This window comes from Schistocerca gregaria, chromosome 2 (assembly GCF_023897955.1).
Source record: "Schistocerca gregaria isolate iqSchGreg1 chromosome 2, iqSchGreg1.2, whole genome shotgun sequence".
NCBI lineage: Eukaryota > Metazoa > Arthropoda > Insecta > Orthoptera > Acrididae > Schistocerca > Schistocerca gregaria.
In genome coordinates this window covers 783678851-783698270 of record NC_064921.1, presented here as the reverse complement: position 1 = coordinate 783698270, position 19420 = coordinate 783678851, and the positions used below count along the sequence as shown (strand labels likewise).

The 19420-nt window shown below is 38.9% G+C and overlaps 1 protein-coding gene across 2 annotated transcripts in view; it reads left to right on the top strand.

The window, feature by feature from the left end:
* Window positions 1-19420, top strand: part of LOC126335041 (xaa-Pro aminopeptidase ApepP-like) — a 232299-nt gene that overhangs the window by 153419 nt on the left and 59460 nt on the right. For both annotated transcript variants that reach the window (XM_049997910.1, XM_049997909.1), the window contains exons 5-9: window positions 1883-2005; window positions 6573-6834; window positions 13916-14036; window positions 14170-14316; window positions 18030-18243. In XM_049997910.1, the coding sequence (XP_049853867.1) occupies window positions 1883-2005; window positions 6573-6834; window positions 13916-14036; window positions 14170-14316; window positions 18030-18243 (867 nt within the window). The remainder of the gene's footprint in view (window positions 1-1882; window positions 2006-6572; window positions 6835-13915; window positions 14037-14169; window positions 14317-18029; window positions 18244-19420) is intronic.

Sequence of the window (19420 nt, the reverse complement as noted above, 5' to 3'; positions counted from 1 at the left end):
GGTTTCAGATGTAGGCTGCCCAGAGGGACATGTAATCTTATTCTTGCTGCAAGTAGACAGTTCCTAATGTTAGCTGGCGACACAGGAGGTGCAACATGTTCTAGCATTTATTTCCTAGATGATGTTCAATAGGCCAGCACTGCTTATTCAGGGCACTAATCTTGATGTGAATCTACACTATGAGGATGTCCAGAACCTGGCCTACATGTGTGGGAATAATCTACAGACTACTGCTGAAAGGAGCGACACACCACTGGTACGTTGTGCCCAACAAGTGCAGCAAGCTTCCCATGAACCCACAGTATGATCCCGCTCAACATTCAAATGAATGAAACTGTTCAGTCAGAGAATAGACTCAGTGGAGGGGCATGATTTTACTCTAGAATGAATGTTGCGAACACTGTTTATCTATGAAGCTAGCACAGTTATTGCCTGCAGAGTCAAGACAGAGGGTGCACAGAGATGCTTCCCAACCACCGTCTGATTGCCAGTGATGGTGACAAATTAATCACTAACATTGCAGCCATTCACTATGCTTGTATTGTATCCTGGTGTCACTGAACACAGCTCTTGAGGGTGTTCCATTTTTTTCTGACAGAGTGGAAATCATTAGTCGCTGAGCACTGCCTAAATGAAGAACACATTTTTGATTTTGAGAACACCAAGTTGCTGTACTAAGCAAGAGGCTATTGGGAAACTGATATAAAGGAATCAGTAGATATAAGGGTCCACAAGTATCACATCAATAAGGGTGAAAGTTATCAACTAAGTCTGGCATGGAATCCTGTGTTAGCACCAATATGACGAGAGGATGTCCAGCAATGACCGCCACAGAAGGTTGATCGAGAATGCCCTTGCGGAGATACAAACACAGCCTTCAGCCCACCCCAACCCCACCACTGCATAAACCACATCCCTCCACAGCCACACAGGATCCTGGCATCCATAGCCTCACTAATATAAATATAGGGACATCTACAATATCTCAATGCTTCACCTGAATATGGTGAGCATGATACCCATCAAAACATCTAGTAGTTCTACAATGCCTCCCAGCTGTAAACTCAGGAGCTTTTCATCAGTGATGTTCACTGGGAAGTGTGCATTTGCACAAGATATTCAGTTCTTTGCCTTCTCTTGCTTGCTTGCAGTGTAATGCATGGAACAGATTACATTGCACCTGCATTCCTGTCCAGCTGTGTCTATGTTAGCGTTGGGTCCTGTGTCATACCCTTAATTTATCTACAATTAATACGTTTTGTCAAGCTTTTCCTTAATTTTGCAACTGTAAGAAAAATCTATCGTTTTTTTAAATTTCCTATTTGTGCTTGTCTATGTTGCTGCTTGGTAAACAGAAATTATTTCTGTCTCTATGTGAATGTAACTTGATATATAAGATATATTATTCAATTATCATTATCAGTTCTTAGTTACTGAAATATTTCTTGAATTTTATGTTGCTCCAATATCTAAGATAACTGCATACCCTCATTAGACACTATTTAATGTGAGTTAAAATGTTGTCTTTACATCTTTTTATCACATTATAAGTGAGAAATACTTACGTGGAACAATATAGCCTGCCATATTCTTTGTTTGAAAATTACTTGTTCAACATAGCCCTGTTTTGCGATGTTTTGTCAATGATCACAACAACTAATTTCAGGTTCCCATCCCACACCTCCATGCCCCATCGTTTGATGAGTTACTAGTACAAAAATAAATAATTTACTTATGAAATGGTCATCTGGACATGTAATTAAGTAGATTTACAACCAAACAGATTTACCATTAAAGTTAACATGCACACATCTTTACAGAAATACATAGTATTATATAAAGAAAGTATTGCTCTATAGTGCTACCACATGATTTTTTTCAGATGGTGCTGGTCTGGACCTTGTTGTCATCACAAATAATCTTGTTGATGAAATATGGGGATCTGAAAATGGACAGCCTCCTTATCCATCTGACAAAATATTTGTACTTGATCAGCAGTTCACAGGTCTTTCACTAATCATGATATGCTTATCATTTTATACACTATTAATTAAATAATTTATTAACCATGCCAATAAACTGTGAGGTATTTAGCCGTTATTTTATTCATAAAACACAAAGGTAAAGGAATATTTAGAATATGGAGTCGATAAAAATAAAAATATCAGTAATACACATGCTTATGTCTTAGTCTTGATAAATGTAAATGATGTATATAGCAATGCTTTTATAAACTGTATTGTTTGCCAGTGACTCATACCAACATACTTAGCAAGAGTCTGTTTTCAGTCTTGTGAGGCATTGTTGAGACAGTTGCTAAACAACTTAAAAATTGCTTATCAGCAAACAATGCAGATCACAGTCTTACACCAGCCTTCATTATACAATTTGAAACAAATAATATGAAAAATACAGGATTTCTCAGCAAATTTCACTCTCGTATTATCAGTGTTAAATGTATACATGTGGAACAGCTCCACTTGGTTTGATATTATTCATGATACAAATGCATTTGGGATCATATGATCTCCTGCTATGTTATGCAATGAGTCAGTCTTATAATCATACATATTTTCTCAGTAAAAACATAGCAACATGCGAACCATTTACAAGGAAATGCAATCCGAAAACAAAGGAAGTAGGTTACAGTACGCTGGTTCGCCCACTGCTTGAATACTGCTCGACGGTGTGGGATCCGTACCAGATAGGGTTGATAGAAGAGATAGAGAAGATCCAACGGAGAGCAGCGCACTTCGTTAAAGCATCATTTATTAATCGCGAAAGCATTACAGAGATGATAGATAAACTCCAATGGAAGACTCTGCAGGAGAGACACTCAGTAGCTCGGTACGGGCTTTTGTTAAAGTTTCGAGAACGTACCTTCACCGAATAGTCAAGCAGTATATTGCTCCCTCCTACGTATATCTCGCGAAGTGACCATGAGGATAAAATCAGAGGGATTAGAGCCCACACAGAAGCATACCGACAATCCTTCTTTCCATGAACAATACGAGACTGGAATAGAAGGGAGAACTGATAGAGGTACTCAGGGTACCCTCTGCCACACACCATCAGGTGGCTTGCCGAGTATGGATGTAGATGTAGATGTAGAAGGTTGTCTTATGCTACCCTCTCTTAGCCTCCCCCCTTTTTTATACCAGGAACTGTCTGGGTTGCTGCTGACTTTGTATGGGACACACATCAGTGGTGTGCCAATTGGTGATACTGACAGATGGGGTGCACGAGACAGAGGACACAGTCTACACTTTAACAAGAGAGGAAAGGAAAAGATACAGGTTGTAGGAGGTGGGGAACAGTAGGGAACCTGATAGAACTTGCTGAGAAGCAGATTTTGAGAATTGCAGTCAGATGAACACATAATTTACTGTTTGTGAGGACATTATAGGAAGTAACTGATACTGAGTGATTGTGGGAATGGAAATGGTTAAGTGTGTAGAAGACATAACCTATGCAAAAGGGAGGGTTACAAGCATAACCTGGGAGTACAAAGAGGCATATTGATTATCCAGATTTAGATGCCACTTTCAGATCATAATGACCAGCTCACAAAGAAAACATACAGTAGAATACAGAAAATCATGGATCATAATTGCAGATTCTGCAAAATAGTAACAAGTGGTTGGAATACCATAGTGGGAGAACAGAAAGAGACGATCATAGCAGTCAGTCATGGTCTTAGAAGGAGGAATGACAGAGGTCAATAGTGAGCTCATTAACTTCTGAAAAGAAAGACAACTAATAGTGACAAATACATGGTTCAAAAGTACTTTTGGAAGTGACTAGTGGATAATTATGGTATAATTATTATACAAACCAAACTAATTTTATGCTGGTAGAATACATACAAAAATGGAATCAAGAAGGCGCACACATTACCAGGTGTGGATATTAATAGTGACCATAGTTTCCTTACAGCATAAATTGCAACAAAAAAGAAAAAAAACTGAAGAAGATTGCTGCGGTGGAGAAGTGGAACTCAGAGATGGTAAAAGAGAGTGAAGAAAGTATATTGGAAATAGTCTCACTAAAGAGAAGGAATAATTAAATGTGGACAGAAAATGTAGAATACATAAAAGGGAAAAGTCTTGGGTTAAACAAGGAATGACTTTCGAGACTGAGGGGAGAATGAAATTCAAAAAGAAGAACAGTTACGAACCGAGACAGATGTACAGGAAGCTGAATGATGAACTGCAGGAGAAACATAGTAAGCTATGGAAAAAATGGCTAAAAGAGGAGTGAGACACATCTGAAGAAGTAGAGAGGAGGAGAAGATATGATTTACTGCACAACAGAATAAAGAGTACAATTTGGATCAAAACAGATAGAAATTCTCATAAAAAAATTAAGATCACACTGAAGTCCTCCAGAGATGGGAACACTATAAAAAGAACTGTATGACACAGATAACTAATAAACAATTCTGGAACACAAATCCTTGAACAATGTGGATGATGATGGGAAAGGGTCACCAGTCATAATGGAAGAGAGAATGAGTGCAATAATTGCAACAAAAAATGGGATAACAGTACATACCAAGAGAAATATTACAATGTATGAACAAAGAAGGAATAACAGAAATGTCGAGGTTATGGGACAAAAAGAAATGAAAGAGGACATGGACAGAGACAACTTGACTGTGGCAATGCTATCAATACCAGAGAAACAGGGAACCAAGAAATGCAGTGATTATTAGATGATTAGCCTCATTTCACATGCAGCTAAATTTATGCTAATGATCACAAATAAAAGACTGTGAAATGTAGTGGAGAAGAATTTGGCTGAGGAGAAGTTTGGTTTTAGAAACTATATGAGCACAAGAGATGCAACAGTTCTTTTGTGAATTTTCAACAGAAATGTACTGAGAATGGAAGAGGCTTCTATATGCATTTTATAGATTTGTAAAAGGCATTTAACAATGTGGTTTGGGATAAGTTTACATAGTTGTAAGGAAAAAGAAAATTGACAGAGAGAACAGGCATTTTATAAACCCATTATATTTGAATGGAAAAGCATCAGTGACAGTGAAAAGAGAGCTGGTTTGCAGCTGCTTTCTCTTACATTTTTGACGGTATTGGAAGAACAAATTAGAGCAATAGTCATATATACAATACATCACTATTACGTGGTATATTCCAGAGATTGGAATATGATATTGTCAGGCCCCTTTATAAGAGAAATAAAAAGATTGATCTTAAGATTACTGTCCAGTCTTATGTCTGCTTCCTGCTCAAATAACAGCAAAGACTAAGTACACAAGAACAACAATACACCTATCCCAAAATTAAAACTTAGTCTCAAAATGGAATTTGAAAGAGACTCTCCTCAGAACAGGCCACTTTAGTTCATGGAACAGATTATAAAATGTTAAGTGACAAAATACTGGCAACTGGTATTTTCTGTGATTTGTCAAAAGCATTTCATTGTGTGGTTCACCATAACCCCTAGATAATTTCAAAAATAATCTTCTTAGAGATCCAGCTAGTAAGTGTTTTTCATCCTGTGTCATTAAAAGGATGCAGAGTATTACATTAATAAACCCTCTGTGAAACAGTTTCCTCAGAATGGAGAGTAATCACTAAGTGTATCCACAGGGATTGGTATAGCATCCACTCTATGTTTTTCCATATTTATCCAACAAGCTGAAATGGTTCACTTTGCCAAATATGCAAGCATCAAGTTCAATCAACTTTAATGAAAATTAACAACTGGTTCTCTGCAAGTGGGTTGTCATTCAACTTAAATAAAACACAAGAAATCAAATTCTGTACACATGGTACGATTTCACCATTAGGAGTAGTATATGAAGATAAATCAACAACTGAATAAATTATTAGGTAGTTGTATTCATGAGAACCTGTATTGGAAGTTACACACTACAGAACAATTGAAACATCAAAGATCTGCAACTTTCATATTGCAGATAATAACAAATTTTGGAGATGTAAATATCAAAAAGTTGACTTTTTTCTATTTTAATTCACTAATACCTTCAAGCTTCATTTTCCATGGTAAGATCATTGGAAGAAGTTGTTTGTTGCACAGAAGTGTGTAATAAGGATCATATAAGGATCTGTTGTAAAAAGCTCTTTAAACAGTTGGGAATACTGACAGCAGCCTTGCAATATATTAAATTTTGTTCCCTTATAGTTACGTCATTAATATGATAATAGTTATGGGCACTCATTCTGTGTGTGGCACAAAATAAATGACATACTCAAACATCTCAAACATAAAAATCGTTGACCACTTATCCAGGGATATAGGGAATCTAATAGAGATTAGATTAACTTCAAACACAAACTGGAATCATATTTGGTTGACAGCTCCTTCTGTTCCATAGCAAAACTTCTGAATATATAATAATATATATATATATATAGTGTGTGTGTGTGTGTGTGTGTGTGTGTGTGTGTGTGTGAGAGAGAGAGAGAGAGAGAGAGAGAGAGAGAGAGAGAGAGAAATGGAACACAGTTAAGTGTAAATGACTGTCTCATGATTATTACAAAATATTTACAAGAAGCAAGTACATGCTGTTTTACTGTTCTGTATAGGAGAGTCATGGCAAGATAAAATAGGCAGATTAAGGATCTGGCTGCAGGAACGGTCTGCAGATGCTCTTGTACTGACGGCCTTGGATGAGATTGCATGGAACCTGAACCTGAGAGGAGGTGATGTTCCATACACTCCAGTATTCCGCTCCTATCTGATCATTACCCTGGAGGATGCTACACTTTACCTGCCCACAGGCAAAAGCACTGCTGCTGTTGTAGCACATCTCAACAGTGATTCTGAGGTTGCAGAAGACAGTGTGCGGTGAGTGCAAAATGACCCACCATTTTGTTGCAAATTGGCTTACAGACAGGATTCGCTTCATTTCTGTGTGTGTGTGTGTGTGTGTGTGTGTGTGTGTGTTTCGTGTGTGTGCACAGACAAGCTAAAAAAATTTGGCACCTGCCAAATAGCATGTTGAGCCACCTTTCAAGAGCAATACAGCAGCGATTCTTTGTGGCATTCATTTAACAAGCCCTTAATATGTTTCCAGAGGTGTGGGGCACCAGATGTCATGTGCAAGGTCATGCAATTCCCATAAATTACAGGCTTCCAGATTGTGGGCATGAACCTAGCACCAGACAGCATCTCAGATGTGTTCCATCACCTTCAGATCAGGTTACTTTGGTGACCAACACATCAACATCAATTCACTATCATGTTCCTAAAACCACTGCAGCATGATTGAGGCCTTGCAATCCTGCTGGAAGATGTCATCACCATCGGCGAAGGCATTGAGCAGGTGGTGCACAATAATGTTCACATTGCCCACAGCTGTCATGGTGCCTTCAAATTTTATTGCAAGTAGCCCCAGATGAATGTCCCACATAGAATTAACCTCCTGGTGGAACAAGAAACATGATTCATCCAACCAGATGATATGTTTCCATGGATCCCTAGTCCAATCTCAAAGATCCTGTGCCCACTTCGATTGTAATTGAAGATGTTGTTGGGTCAACAAGGGAACACATAGAGGTTATCTGTTGAGGAACTTCATGTTCAACATCATTTGCTGAATTGTGTGCTCCAAGACTCTTGCATATGTACCAGATTTACACTCTGTTGTCAGGTCTGTCACAGATCATCACTTCTCTCGCTTTAAAGAGTTGGCAAGCCTCCAACCTCCAAATTCTATGAAGAGGTGTGGGAATCTGACATCTTGTCACCTACTGCCCTTCAACCATTTTCCATAGATGATAATGACAGCTGTACATGAGCAATTAACCTGCTTCAATTTTTCATTTCCAACAATAGGGCCATAAGAATCTGCTCTTTGTCACTCTCTCTTAGCCAGTGGATTTCCCCATTTGCTCCCCATATCATTGGTAGAATGATTCCCCATCTACCTCTGCTCTGCTTATATACTTTCCTTACCATGTCATATGCTTATAATGGCATCAGATGGCATTCAGTCTTGGGTTGGGCAATGGTCAAAATGTTTTGGCTCATCAGCATAATTAGACCATAAACTTAAGCTTGTCATTGTATTTATTTATTAGCCCTTTTCTGCAGCTTTGGCCATATGTGTATACAACATATAATTTGCACACATCTCCACCATCCCCACACACTCTGTCTATCTCATCCTCCTTCTCCTCCTCTCTCTTTCCATCTCATTTCCTCTCTCTCTCTCTCTGTGTGTCTATGCTGTTCATCACCTCCTTTCCCTCTCTCTATCCACTTCCTCTTTCCCTCCTCTTTCATCTCAGCTGTGCCCATCCTCACTTATACTCCTGGGAATGCGTTCCAATACTACCTGCACAACATGCCACTGGATGTCAGGTATTACCAACCCTTTTTCACCCCCAACCTACCTTTATGGAACCTAGGTGGTACTTAAACATTTATATCATTACATCACCTGGTACATGAAAAAAATAAAAAAAATAGTTAATACTAGTATGTAATAGTTTATAGCATTGTAACAGAATGCTGTAGAGTATTACATAATATTGTTTACTTTTTGTTATTCAAAATAGAGTCGTGAATGTTCTAACAGCAGTTTTTCTTACAACAATATTTTTGGCATGTTTTGCATCACGAGTAGCTAAGCTGCAGTGCTAATACAATGCAGTCAGTTGGAACACTTTATCTGTGTGTATATATCTCTGTAAGTGTTCTGCATTAGTTAGCACTGAAGAAAAGATATTGTCTAAAAGCTTAGCAATATTTTCAATCTTGTTTATATGCCTAGTGATCACTCAGTGTTTCTGAGTATTTACCTCTACTCCTTCTAGTGTTTGAAAATACAAGATGTTTCATAATAACATTTACAAATAAAAATTATACCTGAAACACTTTTTTTTTTTTTTTTAAATTGTGATCTGAGGTAAACGACTGCAGTATATAAAAATAGTTTTAGACCTATTTCTCTTTCACAATTTGTATCATAAAACACCTTTGTTGCAAAAATGTGGTGCTTGGCTGAGAAAAGGGATGAAAAAAGAAGTTTGTTATTTGCATCATCACAGAGAACCCAGTCTTATAATTATAGTGATTTGAACTGTACTTTGGTTGTCAAAATGTGTATTTCTACCTCCTCATCGACAGCTGCTATCCATTCCACACCAAAAACTTCCTTTCATTCAACCTAAACCCCTGGAGTCAGAACAGCAACAATGACAAGCAGTCCTTCTCCCAGTACACCGGAAGTCTTGTTAAGGTCTTTGCAAAATGATGCTACCTTTTCCATCTTGTCCAGAATCAGGATTCCTGTACATTATCTTCACATATACCCAGTACTCCTTATACAAGTACTGACAGGCCACAATAGTACACCCTGTCTGTCTCTGATTGACACCATGGACACCATGGACAATTCCCTCCACTAGGGCTTCAACTACCTTTCTTTGAAATAAGAACTACCACTCCTAGTATCCTTCTCACCCCTCCAAAGAAGGCATTGCTAACTTATCTCCTCCTCTTCCTCTACTGTCAAGTATGGATTGGTTCACCCATGTGATTAATCATGTCTCGTATGGGTGTAGTTCTCAGAACAAGTGTGGAGTTCCCCCTTTTTAAGAGGGCTGGAGTTGTGGGTAGTGTGCTGTTACTTTGTTAATTTTGTTATTGTTATATTATTATTCATGTCTCTGTTTCTGTCTGAATTCCCTACAGTATTTACAGTATTTCAAATTTTCCACTTTTTTGTGTGATCACAAAATTTCTGTGCTTTGAGATATTTATGAATGCCATTGATCACAGTATTCACCTTTTGAACACATTTTCGGCAAATTAAAGATGATAAAAAGAAACTTATGGTTGAGTACTGGTGAAAGAAGCAGACTATCAGATTTAGCTATATTGTCAACAGTACACAACACAGCTGCTAACCTTGACTTCAGTGACATAATCAATGTATCAACTCCACTCAAAACAAAAACAAACCAACACTGTCTGAACAGACCGTGAAGCCATAATGGTACCGACTGGCTGATGTGTCGTCCTCAGCCCTCAGGCATCACCTGATACAGATACAGAGGGTCACTACTCTCCTGGCCATTCGAAGCAAGAATGTACAATTACACACACACACACATTCACAACTCACACTCATATGACCACTGTCTGTAGGCTTAGTGGCTAGAGACAGTGGACATATGTGTGTGAGTTGTGCTTGTGTGAATGTGTGTGCCTTTACTACTTTGTAAAAAGGCCTTTCGGCCAAAATCTTAAATTTATAGCAGTCTTTTTATTGTGCTTCCTGCAATGTAAGATGAGGAGGATTACGAGGAAGAGGAAGAGGAAGAGGAGGAGGGGGAGGAGGAGAAGGAGGAGGCTAGTGTTTAATGTCCTGTCAACAACAAGGTCATTAAATATGGAGCACAGGCTTGGATTTGGGAAGGATTGGAAAGGAAATTGGCTGTGCCTTTTTTCAATGGAACTAAACTGGCATTCATCTGAAGTCATGGAAAATACAGAAAAAATCTAATCAGGCTGGCCAGACATGGGTTTGAACTGTTGTCCTCCCAAATTCTGAATGTAAGTCCAGTGTGCTAGCCGCTGCTCCACCTTGCTCGCTCTGTGACTTAGTGTTTCTCTACCTGATGAATAGTAGTCTGTCCTTTTCATAAGATATAGATTTTGTTTTACCTCAAGTTCTTTTAGAAAGTTTATACAATTAATAATTTATTTAGTAGAGTGATATATATACACTCCTGGAAATTGAAATAAGAACACCGTGAATTCATAGTCCCAGGAAGGGGAAACTTTATTGAGACATTCCTGGGGTCAGATACATCACATGATCACACTGACAGAACCACAGGCACATAGACACAGGCAACAGAGCATGCACAATGTCGGCACTAGTACAGTGTATATCCACCTTTCGCAGCAATGCAGGCTGCTATTCTCCCATGGAGACGATCGTAGAGATGCTGGATGTAGTCCTGTGGAACGACTTGCCATGCCATTTCCACCTGGCGCCTCAGTTGGACCAGTGTTCATGCTGGATGTGCAGACCGCGTGAGACGACGCTTCATCCAGTCCCAAACATGCTCAATGGGGGACAGATCCGGAGATCTTGCTGGCCAGGGTAGTTGACTTACACCTTCTAGAGCACGTTGGGTGGCATGGGATACATGCGGACGTGCATTGTCCTGTTGGAACAGCAAGTTCCCTTGCCGGTCTAGGAATGGTAGAACGATGGGTTCGATGACGGTTTGGATGTACCGTGCACTATTCAGTGTCCCCTCGACGATCACCAGAGGTGTACGGCCAGTGTAGGAGATCGCTCCCCACACCATGATGCCGGGTGTTGGCCCTGTGTGCCTCGGTCGTATGCAGTCCTGATTGTGGCGCTCACCTGCATGGCGCCAAACACGCATACGACCATCATTGGCACCAAGGCAGAAGCGACTCTCATCGCTGAAGACGACACGTCTCCATTCATCCCTCCATTCACCCCTGTCGCGACACTACTGGAGGCGGGCTGCACGATGTTGGGGCGTGAGCGGAAGACGGCCTAACGGTGTGCGGGACCGTAGCCCAGCTTCATGGAGACGGTTGCGAATGGTCCTCGCCGATACCCCAGGAGCAACAGTGTCCCTAATTTGCTGGGAAGTGGCGGTGCGGTCCCCTAGGGCACTGTGTAGGATCCTACGGTCTTGGCGTGCATCCGTGCGTCGCTGCGGTCCGGTCCCAGGTCGACGGGCACGTGCACCTTCCTCCGACCTCTGGTGACAACATCGATGTACTGCGGAGACCTCACGCCCCACGTGTTGAGCAATTCAGCGGTACATCCACCCGGCCTCCCGCATGCCCACTATACGCCCTCGCTCAAAGTCTGTCAACTGCACATACGGTTCACGTCCACGCTGTCGCGGCATGCTACCAGTGTTAAAGACTGCGATGGAGCTCCGTATGCCACGGTAAACTGGCTGACACTGACGGCGGCGGTGCACAAATGCTGCGCAGCTAGCGCCATACGACGGCCAACACCGCGGTTCCTGGTGTGTCCGCTGTGCCGTGCGTGTGATCATTGCTTGTACAGCCCTCTCGTGTCCGGAGCAAGTATGTTGGGTCTGACACACCGGTGGCAATGTGTTCTTTTTTCCATTTCCAGGAGTGTATAAGCAGTCAATTGAGTGCAATATTTTTCATCAGTTTTTCAATGCTTCACTTTTATTAAACCTTCTTACAGAATGATAAAATTTTCTAAACCTTAGTTGAAAAACACTGCAGAAGGTAAGTAGGCACGAGGAGGAGGATTGTAATACAGCTTTGGCATTTCTGCCTGAAGCCCAGGATCCCCTCAGTTTGGTCCTGGTTGCAATTGATCAACCTCCAAAAAATTCATGCAACATTTTCATTTAGAAAAATCATGTACACTATAACCTGAAATGAATTGTGTGATGTTGAAAATTGAAGTATAATGTAAACGTAACACAAACGTAATCTCCACAAGTGTGTAGTTATGTAACCATTATCCTGAAACAGACACCTCAATGCATTTGTACCCCATGAGTGCTGCTAACAAGCTTTGTCCAATTTAAATATTAGTCCCAGAGCACACACAACACAAATAACAATAATAATTCAAAAAACATTATTTGCAGGCAAAGACTAATTTTTTTCTTCTCGATACAGTTTAACCAGCTGTTCTTGCATGACTATTGATTCCAGGACTTGATATGCAGCAACATGGGATACTAAGCTTAAGGGAAGCACTACAAATTGATAGTAAATAAAACTGATACATGGGAATTTATGATCATTACAAGATGACATGTTAAATATCTCAGTGGAAACCCAAGAACTGATTTCAATGCTGATGATGCATTTGTGGCATGGTAGTGTGACAGACCAGACCAGGAAGCTTTCCTGGATCACTTCAGGATGCCCATCAAAACATTGTGTTTGTTATGTGATTAGAAGAGGATGGATGTAATTTTTTCACTGTTATCTAAATAATTGAGAAGACAAATAATTTACACACACACACGCGCACACACACACACACACACACACACACACACACACACACACACACACACACACACACAACTCCTGTGCCACTACATTTTGTTAGGTGGATACTCAGCACCAGGACTTAGCTAGTGGCTCAGAGGGGCTGCTGCCATTGTGGCAGTTTGAGTGGCATGTCATCTGGCAGTTTACTCCATTTTCTGCAAAGAGTGGTGCAGATGTCATGTACTGCTTGTCTCAGTGGTGTTCATGAAGTGTGGCATAAACTTCTGAATGGTGCACCTTTCAGATGACTGCAACAAGGAATAAGGAATAAGAAATAAGGATTAATGTCAACTATTATCAGAAACACCAAGAACTGTGACATGGAATCTAAAATTAGCTGAGCACCCAGTGGGCAGCACAGTGATTGTGACAGGAATGACCATGAAGAGAACAAAAGATTGCCCTCTGGAGCCCAGTGACTACACACCTAGAGGGTGAACTCATCTCTAGATGTATAAATATGAGAACTGCACTTTATCTTGGCATTCCACTACAAAATTATGCATGTAACACTTCTCAAAACATCTCAGAATTCCAATGCTGCCACCAGATTGAGTACCTTAGAGATCTATTTTTGAGTAGTCAAACAAAGATGTCATTTGTTTTGCATATGAAATATTATTCTGCTAAAATTTATGAGATGGTCTTTTATATCATGTGACTATGAGGGGTTGCTGCTTTATGCGTATAACACTTCTCAAAACACCACAGAATTGCATTGCTGCCACAAAGCTGAGTACCTTAGAGATCTATTTCTGAATTGCCAAATAAATACGTCATTTGTTTTTGGCATGAAATACTGTTTTATATCATGTGATATTGAGAGGTTGCTATTGTAGTCATTTCAAAACAATGGTTGTTATTTTTCCAGCATAAAAAATTATAATGAAGTATGGTATGACCTGGCTGCCTTGGGACAGAGAGCCACAAAAGTAATTTTGCCACAACAGTACAGCTATGCCAAAGGAGTTAGTTATCTTGTGTATATACAGGTATGTAGCAGACAAAGCTTCATTGCTATAACAGATTGAATTTTGAAGCTATCAGTTCTTCTGCACTATTCATGAAACGTAATTGAGCAGTCTGTAGCATAACATTAATATTTTCTGAATGATTGTTTTCCAGATTCCAGAGCAGAAGATACAACGAGAAATATCACCTGTTCTTTTGATGAAAACACGAAAAAATTCTGTTGAAGCTATGGGAATGTGGAACGCACATATACGAGATGGTGTTGCTCTTTGTCAATTTCTTGCAGACCTTGAACATGGTGTAAGATATCTCTGATTAATTTGCCAAGAAGTTTCAAAATCTGACTGTTTTTGCTATAATTTTGCATTTATAATGTGATTTGTAGCGTTATTATTAATGCAAAATTAATACAAAAAAGATAATTATATAATAATTGAGATATGTGTATCCCACAATAGAACCACTGCATTAAATAACCTTTCAAACTTTCTTAGCAAAGAGTGACAGTTTCTTGCTGCTACAAACTTGGAAATCTGGAGAGTATGTCTCTAGTATACAGGTAAACTTACTACCAAGATGATTTGGTGGTGAAAACATTGTTTTCTCACATTTGGGGAGTAATGGGATCCAGACTAAATGCAGAAATCTTTGTATCTCTGTGGTTTTGCTAAATCACTTCAAATGAATGCTGTGAGTATTGCAACAATACACCTACCTTTGACTGTTTCCTCTACACTTTTCAGACTGAACTGGAACTTAGAACTCCTTACCTCCCTGGTGATAAGGTGTTAAACTCTAATCTTCATTTCTGCACATTTACTGCTTGGCCATTTTCACATAATTATATTGTGACGAAAACAATTTATATTGGTCTTATGCAACCAGACATGCTATTTTCAGAAAATATACGAACTTTGCATTAAAAATCTTCTTTACTGCTGTTCATATAAGACTGTACTTTGTTTTCATCTACCTTATAAATCCATTGGCGAGACAAACAAAGTAACTTCATATAGCTTGTTTTGAAATAAATCATCAGTATATCCAATGAAATTACTTTGATTAACAGCAAAAACTAATTTACAATATAATCTTTAATTATTTTATAGAATTTTTGGTTAGCTACATTGAAATTTATCATAATAATGCTTAGTTTGTTAGTCCTACTGCAAGTAGTAATGATGGCAAAAGACACGACTTTCCTTACAAGTGATTGCTTCTTGTGTTAAGTTTTGAAATTCTGTTAAACTGAACCAAAAGTGGTTGGAGGATGGCTGTAAGCAGAGTCGATTTATGGCTCAAGAGACACAAACTGCCACTTATGAAGCCAAGCTGAGAGGGGTGTCACAACTGTAAGATTTCCATACAGGACATGTCAGAACTTAGTAACAAAAACTGAACTAGGTGGAAGTTTTTGAGGGGAAAATGGAAGTACTAAATGTTATGTCACTTGTATATGAAAATGTTCTCAAATGAGCCCTGTCCATGAGAAGATTTGCACACATGGCTGTGAAGGCAGTTTTTTGTAGAACAGTACTTTGCAAACATATTAAAATGTTATGTCTCTCTTTATTGGTATAACAGCCCTAGTATAAATTCAATTAGGCAAAACAGATTCCTTGGTTCAAAGCATAAAGCAAGGAAGTCATAAACTTGACAAAGTGATGCAAAAATCTTTAAGGAGCTGTCTTCAGAAATAAAACATGGGATTAAAAGTCCCTGAAAACTGAAAATAAAATTAAGAGAATTCTTTTTATATGTATTTCTTCATTTTACTGCCATTTGGTCATCATTATACAGGCACCAAGCACATCTACACAGTATTATTCTTAATAGAAATTTGGTTATACATTTCATAAATTACGCTGGCTCTGTTGCCCATGAATGGCCAAGGAAGTCAGTCAGTCATAGGAACCATTCTGATACATTTAGACAAGAGATATTTATTTAGGCATGAGAAATTGAAGCATTCATGACTTTATAGGGATACTGTCATTTGTCCATCGTACAGAGTCCTGTATCAGCAACATAGCGTAATAAGCATCCCTGGTATAGGGAAACAACTGAAAGAGTTGGAAACAAAGAAGTCACCAGATCAAGATGGAATCCAAATTTGGTTTTATAAAAAGTACCCTAGGCACTGGCCCATTACTTAGCTTGCATTTATCATGAATCTCTCATCCAAGTGAAGACCGAAAAGCTTACATTTATGTAACAGCTCAGTTTTAGAAAGCATTGCTTGTGTGAAACTCAGCCTGCCCTTTTCTCACATGATGTACTGTGAACTATGGATGGAGAGCAATAGACTGATTCCATATTTCTTTATTTATGATGAATATTTGACACAGTACACAACTACAGACTGTTAACAAAGTTATGAGCATATGGAAAAGATTCCCAGTTATCTGATTCAGCATTAGTAGCATCCTGCTTGACACAGTCATGACATGTAAATTTTTGGGTATAATACTGCAGAACAGTATGAAATGGAATGAACATGTGAGGATTGTAGTAGGGAAGGTGAATAGTAGACTTCAGTTTATTGGGAGGATTTTAGGAAAGTGTGGTTCATCTGTGAAGGAGACTGGATGTAGGATGCTAGTGTGACCTACTCTTGAGTACTGTTTGAGTGTTTGGGATCTGCACCAGGTCAGATTAAAGGGAGACAGTGAAACAGTTTAGAGGAGGGCCACTAGATTTGTTACTGGTAAGTTTGAACAACACACAAGTGTTACAGAGATGCTTTGGGAACTCATACAGGTATCCTGAAGAGAAGGCGATGTTCTTTTTGAGGAACAATGTTGAGAAAATTTATAGAATTGCCATTTGTAGCTGATTGCAGAATGGTCCTACTGTCACATAAGAACCACAAAGAGAAGACAGAAGAAAGTAGGGCTCATATGGAGGCATATAGACAGTCATTTTCGTAAGTAGAACAGTAAAAGAAATGACTAATAGTAGTGCAGGGTACCCTCCACCATGCAATGTACTGTGGCTTGCAGAGTATGTATGTAGATGTAGGTTTAGACATGAATCACAGTTCTGAATACAAGACCACTGCTTGAATCAGTGCTACACTTCCAAGATGAAATTTTCACTCTGCAGTGGAGTATGTGCTGATATGAATTGTCCTGGCAGATTAGAACTGTGTGCCGGACCAAGATTCGAACTTGGGACCTTTGCCTTTTGCATGGAAGTGCTCTACCACCTGAGCTGCCCAAGCATGACCCATCCCTCCAGCCTTAATTCCACCAGAACCTCGTCTCTTATCTTCCAAACTTCACAGAAACTCTCCTGCGGACTTGCAGAACTAGCACTCCTGGAAGAAACGATATAATGGAGACATGGCTTAGCCACAGCATGAGTTCAGGTCTTGGTCTGGCACAATGTTTTAATCTACCAGAAAGTTTCACTCCACACTTGTTTACATCTTTGCCACTTTTGTGATCCTTTACCATGCCTGTTACATGAAACTTAAACTCAAGTGTTTAAATCATAATTTCACCAGCTTTCTGACATGGCTGGTATACGGAACAGCAGATAAGTAGACAACACCACATGCAACTGCTCAAACACAGAATGTCATAGCTTGATATTACTGAGTGGATTACAGCATCCCACAATACTTGAAAATGTCCAATGTTGAACTGCAGTCGCAATAAATAATGTTCTAACAGCCAAAAGCAGAATGATTTTATTTAAAAATTGAAAATATTGTAATGATTATTTTATTCACTGCCACATCATTGGAATACTTTTGTCACTGCTCGCCCTATCCCTTACAGACAGCTAATTTTCAAGTGAAATTGCTTTATACCACTAAGAATATAAAATAAATATATTTTATATTGTAAGAGATTTGTACCAAAAAATTTATTCCACTATATCTGTTATTTTGAAGTACTGCAGTTTCCACAAGCAGGATTCTTTCAGTTATAGAAATTGAAAATCAATTTATTTTACATATGATTTCTGTAGCTACTATTAACAAGATCTACATTTACTATTTTCAGGTGTTGAATGGAGAGTACTGGGATGAACTGCAAGCAGTAGAAATTCTTGAGCAGTACAGGTTGCGGCAGGTTTATAACAATGGTTCTAGCTTTGGAACTATTGCAGCTTTTGGACTTAACTCGGCACTTCCACATTATCAGAGCACAAACAGTACAAATTTACGTATAGACACATCTGGGTTGTTCATGCTGGATTCTGGTGGACAGTATCTTGGCAAGTACAAACTTGTGTTGTAGCTGTGCTTGTATATCAATAATGGTGTTTTTGCATTTACAAGCATCATGATTAATATCTAACAATGGAAAATCCAGAATGGAATAATGACAATATTATGAAAAGGATAGTTGCTACTCACCATATAGTGGAGATGCTGAGTCACAGACACAGATATAACAAAAAGACTGTCAAATGCAACACACACATAATCACAGTCTCTGGCTGCCACTATTCTGATGAAGACCTGTTTGGCTGAAAGCTTTGTTTGACAGTCTATCTGAAACTCAGCATCTCTCCTATATGGTGAATAGCAACTACCCTTTTCATAATTAATATTTATTTATATTTGTCCACACTTAATTATTATGTTCATTGAAGATAGTGATGGCATCTTAAAAACAGAAAACGAGACGACTAAAGACAAATGCAGAGCCAGTGTACTGTGTAAGATTCACTAATGACTTACTCTATTCAGAAATTCAAAAAAGGACATGAATAAGATACAAGAAATATTAAGAGGTTCTCTGAGGCAGTACAAGTCAGCCATAAATGTAAAGAAGACAAAGCTCCTAGAAGCAAATAAGAGCCGCCAAATGAGTAATGCAAGTGAAACATTTGTGTTGCTTACAGTGTATTCTGCCAGAAACTGAAAGAGAGCTATGTCTACCTTTCATAGAAAAGGAAATTTGTTAATGAGCTGTCATATGTAAGTCAAGGTATTGAAAAATGTAAGTTACACTAGGTGAGTAAGAAAAACAATCACATAACATTCAAATACAGTATTATTGGTGTGCTTCTTGAAACAATCATGATGACTGAGTATCTAGTAGTAACATAGCAAAGCATCATGGAATTGGACAAGCACATAAGATCACTTTCAGGGAAGGCAAATGTTCAGTTGTGGTTTATTGGAGAAATTCTAGGAAACTGTAGCTCATCTTTAAAGGAGACCATGTACAGAAAAAAAAATGACCCATTCTTGAGTACTGCTGAGGTGTTTGAGATTACCATCAGGTCATATTAAAGGAAGACATCAAAGCAATTCAGAGGCATAGTTAGTGGTAGGTTTGATTGATAAATAAGTGCTACAGAAATGCTCTGTGACCTCAGATGAGAATCACTGGGCTGAAGAAGATGTTCTTTCTGTGAAATGCTGTTGAGGAAGTATAGAGAA